The sequence below is a fragment of the Sardina pilchardus genome, chromosome 2 (assembly GCF_963854185.1).
Source record: "Sardina pilchardus chromosome 2, fSarPil1.1, whole genome shotgun sequence".
NCBI lineage: Eukaryota > Metazoa > Chordata > Actinopteri > Clupeiformes > Clupeidae > Sardina > Sardina pilchardus.
The window spans coordinates 10,343,964-10,349,532 of NC_084995.1; the positions used below are offsets into that span (position 1 = coordinate 10,343,964).

The 5,569-nt window shown below is 41.7% G+C and overlaps 1 protein-coding gene across 1 annotated transcript; it reads left to right on the forward strand.

The window, feature by feature from the left end:
- The first annotated feature begins 2,102 nt into the window (after positions 1-2,102).
- LOC134062298 (regulator of G-protein signaling 21-like) lies at positions 2,103-3,885 on the forward strand. The gene is made up of 5 exons (XM_062518269.1): positions 2,103-2,249; positions 2,354-2,392; positions 2,516-2,577; positions 2,746-2,909; positions 3,030-3,885. The coding sequence occupies exons 1-5, from the start codon at positions 2,170-2,172 to the stop codon at positions 3,210-3,212; spliced, it is 528 nt and encodes a 175-aa protein (XP_062374253.1). The 5' UTR covers positions 2,103-2,169; the 3' UTR covers positions 3,213-3,885.
- The last annotated feature ends 1,684 nt before the right edge of the window (positions 3,886-5,569 follow it).

The following is a 5,569-nucleotide window of genomic DNA, read 5'->3' on the forward strand; positions in this document are numbered from 1 at the left end:
CAGAGGTCAAATAGTGTTTCTTACCAACTCACTCAGTAACAGAGGTGCATGATGGTACTGAAACAGGGAAGAAAATAAAGTTGTGATCTAAGATTATCCAGGATACCTCAATGCCTAGTATGCCTACCCTATGCAAAGAAAGTCCACAGTCTGTGGGCCTGTTATGTAAGTCCACACCTACAAACTCAGTGGCTTGAAGTCAGCCAGGAGCCAGGTTGTCAATGAAACAATAGTTCTCACTCATCATAGTCAAAGATGAATTGTGTGGTAACTAACATGCATGTCCTGCATGATCTGTTCAAGACCATGGCACTGCACTGTATCCAGATCAACCCAAACACACACTAACACACTAACACACACCCACACACCACACAGTAAACTTCAAAAGTACCTACTGAACTTCCACAAACATCACATTCACCAATGCAATGAACTCAAGCAGAAGTGAACAGGTATACCGCACCTGGCAAATTTCCAATCATCTGACTCACTTCAGTAAACCATATCTGGGGAAGCCATAGCATACAAAACCTGTGTGACCTTTTTCTAGAGAAAGCATTCTCATGTGACCTGTGCAGCATCATCTGGTCATGTGGTAAAGCACTTGGAGTTGGCTCAGTATACTGTAGTAGCACCAACAGGCCACGGCTGATGAGATGTGTAACTGGACATAGAAGGTTCCAGGCTGCATTGTTTTCATTTCTCAGAGATGAAAATGCACAAAAAAACAATGTTTGAAGCATGGAAATCCAAATCTCTGCTATAAAATGGAGGGTAGTGTGTGCCTCTGATTCTAATGCCTCATTTGGACAGTGGTATCGTGTGCTTTGGGGGCTGCTGTTTGACAGTAGAGTCTCGTCTAGCTTTGGCATGTCCAGCTTCCAATTCAAAGGGAAAATGTGAAATAGAAGAGACTAAGTAAATAGTGAAGTATAGCACAGAGCTATGTGTCCACAAAACACCTCTCATGAGAACAGCCAGCATCCAAGTCCCCTGTGGCTTAAGCAGGACATTAATTATGCAGTGACAGTGAGTTTCAGCTGGAGCAGCGAGACGGGATTCAGAGATCCACGCACAGCAGTTGTCATGTTCATTTCGATCGTGCACTTTGTCAAAAGCGCTGTTGAGCTCTTCGCTTCATCATCCCTACGCACACAGCCTCAGGCCGCTTCACTGGAGCTGAGAAGCCCGCTGCATGCAACCACAGATCTCTGACCCTGTGACATCCACATTCCACACTGCTTTCCTTCAGCTGATGCTCAAAAGGGATCCGACACTCTCTGATTGAAGCCAGTTGCACGATCCCTGCACTGCGTGAGGCTTCAGTCTCACAGTCTCCGGCCCCACAGCCTGGCCTGAACACAGTGAGAGCCTGCAAATGGAGAAGTGAAAGTGTGTGGCGAGAGAGGCTTTGGGTATCTACAGTATGTGGGACAAAATGTTCAGCACACATCTCTCTTCCTCCTCTCGTGACATGACCTGTACTCGGTATTACCCATTCCACACTCCTTGATAGAAACATAAAGGTACATACAGTACTGTATATGCTTTATTATCCCCTCAATGTAAAGGGTTACTGGGTGGTCGTAATGGGATCATCTTTCAAATGTCTGATGTTTCGGTTCTCACATAGGTACTGTACAGTATGTGGGCATATGAAAAATGACTTGTTACCATTCCCAAGTCAAATGGTGGCGAATACTGACAAGTGAATGCATAGTCCACAGAAAACTTTCCATCCCCACAGTAGAACTGTACCATCTCAAGCACAGATGTCGTAGTCCTGCTTTTATCTCATCAAAGCGTGAGACAAAGCCTTGCCTCATTCAAAAAGCCACGACGTCTATATATGTAAAGTCGGCATTTGCTTATCACTCTCAAAACTTTCCAGTCATATTTGCATCTGAGGCCAAAACTGTAAACACATCACGACAGACGCAGGTTTGGAGCCAGGCCGCTCTGCGCCAGTTTGAGCTCCAGCTCGCGCGTCAGCCACTGACGACTTCCTCTTTTCTCTGTGGTTTTGGTGACAGAGAGGTGACGCCTAATCCAGGTCACACCAACGGTTTGTCTCCAGGCCTATATAAAAAGCCCTCTCGGGTGACAACAAACAGTTGAACACAAATTGCACATGTGCCGTGAGCCGAGTACCAAAGAGCGCGTAAAATGCCCTGGTTGATAATCCCATCGATCGAAGAGGATAGCAGAAGTACCATGAAACGACTCGAGATGCGGGGACAGAGCAAGTGAGTTCTTCAGACAGATGTGGCACCTCCTGCTGCTACCCAGTGGTTTGATTAAGATTTATTTTTATTTATTCCCTTTCTAATTTGTATGTCTTTCTCCTCAGAAACAAGGACTACAAGAAGCAATTAAACTGCAGAGGAAAGTGAGTACAATGAAAACTGAAGCACTACATTCACATACTGTACATGATACTGTTGCTTCAAATGTTGGTGCAAGTACATCAAGGCTCTGTTATTTACATGTGCACAATTACCTCTGCCAACAGACTTCAACCTGGTGAAGCTCAACTGTGGTCTCAATCACTCGACAATCTGCTGAAATCGAAATGTATGTAACATGTTCACGGATTTCCTATTTTGCTTATATATTCTCATTGTTTCATACCAAAGCAATTCTGATTGCACCGTAAAGAATTGAATAAATTCATTCATACGTTCCCTGCTCTATGAGAAAAGGTCACTTGTAGCTCATTTTTTAACTGTTTTGGATTCTCAGATGGAATGGCAGCTTTCCAGGCTTTCCTGAAGCTAGAGTTCAGCTATGAGAACATCGAGTTTTGGTTGATCTGCGAAGAATACAAGAAAATCAGGAGTTCTCGGCTCACATCAAAGGCCAAGAAGATATTTGAGTGTTACATCGAAGCTAATGCTCCCAAGGAGGTACTGCTATTAAACAACAAAATAACTTATACACACATTTTCAAACACAATGATATGTTATTTCTATCAACACTGCTACCACACCAGCAGTACCTCAATTTATTTTATATTTCCTTCCAGATTAACATTGACCATCACACCAGAGACCACATCAGGGAAAATGTGAGGACCCCCAACACATCCTGTTTCGACGAGGCCCAGAAAATTGTGTACAGGCTCATGGAGAAGGACTCCTACCCCAGGTTTCTGCGCTCTGACATTTACAACTCTCTGGTTGCCTCCGCTGAGGCCCGGTCAAGCTGAGGACATGTGTCCTGCCTCAAGTTATCGGACTATGGCTTCTACAGAGCCCTACGTGGACTTACCAGCAACACCATTCCAAAAAAGGATTATTATTTTTTTAATATTCTTTTTTTTTTACCGTTGAACATGGAATAGACTGAAGGATGTATGCACAGTAGAGCGGGAACTGCTGTTAGAAACACTTTTACCCGCTATCTGCTGATCTGTGAATCGGATGTGTGCGTACACTTTGCTCAGAGCTGACTCAGTCACCATAGCACAGCCTGCAGAGTGGTTGTGGGCGCATGGGACTTTGCGTGCAAAATCTTAGGGGAACTTCAGACAGGATACTGTGTCAGTTTCACAGATAAACAAAAAGCCTATTGCTCTCCCAGCAGGTGACATCATCAGATCTCAATACACATTTGACTATGCCACACTTCTGAGGTTCTTGTCATTTTGAGATCGATAACTCCATTGTGAAAATGTGCCTTTATGCAAAATGTGCCTTTAGGCAAGATTATGCTATTACACAGATGTTTCTGTTATGCTATTGTACAAACTCCTATCATAAGAAACAATATTAATTTATATTTATGTATATGTATATGTATATGTATATGAATGTGTAAGATTTTAACTTATGACTGTGCTGTACATAAGAACAGATAAAGATAATAAATGTTCTACAGTACATCTGCTTTTGTTGGATATTTCTGAATCTCACTTCCAAAACTCTCACCGCTTGTTTTCAGTACATTTCACTTTCCCCATGACATGTTACAGTAACTAGCATTGTAATGTGATGGCTGAACCCAACACTTCCTGAATGTACAGTACCTGCTCAGGGTGATTCCTGTACTTCCCAGTTCAGTAACTAATAAGGTCTGTAGAAAACAACCTGTAAGGTAGAAATAACACAAATTGTAAACATTTATGTGAGAAGGTCGATAGATTTTAACATAAAGAGGAATCAGGGGACTTTTATTTTTCAATTGGTCATATTTAGGCCCAGCAAACAGCAAAACAAGCACAACCTCATCTGAATCCAGGTCAGAGACCACATAAACTGGTACATTTCTAGAAAGGACAGTTGGCTAACTTCGGTCACAATCTTTGGAGATTATTATACTTATTATATTATAATAGTATATCTATATTATACTTCAACACTCTCCAACTGAGTATTTCACTTAAAACGTTTTAAAATTTACATTCATTCATCTTGAGTGCTGGCCTGGGGTAGAAACGACAGAGATTATTTTTAACTATAGAAACGCACCTCTGGTGGGACTGTATGAAATGGGTCAAAGAAGTAAACAACATTTTTTTGAAAAGCTAAAAGCAGTAATAGCTACTGTATAGCTAGTAATAAGTGTTCAAATCTACTTCACACGTCTGATGAAACTGTTCTACTTCCTGTGAATGGTAAATGATCCGATCACCACACAATGAAAAATGGAATGCAAACATTATATTTCTAAAACTAGTTAAGCAACTATATCAAAAAGGAAACCACTGAATGATAACCTTAAATGAAAATGGCTATGCTGAATACACAAAACCAGCAAGAAGCCATTGGTCAAAACATAATTTACATTTATTGCCCTTTCTTCCATTGAGGATAAGTCCTTTAATACAGTCTCTCCATGTCGGACATGACACTTCAGAACTGAGGTAATCTCACTGCAATGTTGTGACAGGCTGATTATAGAGGTGATAACACCATGCTCGCATGAGAGATACAAATCAACAGGCAGTTAGTTATGTTTTGCTCTTTTGCACAGACGCAGCGCAATGCATTCCCAGAATTGTTGTGACTTATATTTTTAGCTTTTATGGGACTTTATTTTTAGAGGCCATGTCCTTAACAACGAGGATAAGGGCGTGGATATAATCAAATGTCTACTTCCTCCTACCAGCACTGACTGCCATCAAGTAAGGGGTTTTTATAGGACAGAAATCATTGTACGGTATGTCATCCTGCTTTCAGAAGGGATATTGCATGAAATAATTGCAATAGTGTCATCAAACATGCAATATACAGTGTGCATGCTAAGCCTGACAACTTCCATTGGGATGGACTCAAACACATAAGGTCTCCCTAACCAAGTGAATATTTTCAGTGAAAAATATCTAATCTGGTATTTACACCCCTGCACCTCCATCCCCACCACATATCACTGACGAGAGTGTATGACGCATTGTGTGCAATGTGTCTCGCCACGTCAGTTAAGCATAAAAAAGTCTAGAGAGCCTAACACGAGTTAGGGCAGGCAAGGCTATATTTAACCAACGATAAAGGCCCTCCATTGTATGGTGAATGGTATGCCTCTCATCTCTATTGGTGCATGACTGATTTCGTCACACAGCGTTTC

What these genes read in the sequence shown, in the direction of transcription:
- LOC134062298 (XM_062518269.1), top strand. Translation starts at nt 2,170, where the DNA reads ATGCCCTGGTTGATAATCCCATCGATCGAAGAGGATAGCAGAAGTACC. An exon ending in GAGATGCGGGGACAGAGCAA is followed by an intron (nt 2,250 to 2,353) that starts GTGAGTTCTTCA and finishes CTTTCTCCTCAG; the next exon opens with AAACAAGGACTACAAGAAGC. An exon ending in CAATTAAACTGCAGAGGAAA is followed by an intron (nt 2,393 to 2,515) that starts GTGAGTACAATG and finishes CTCTGCCAACAG; the next exon opens with ACTTCAACCTGGTGAAGCTC.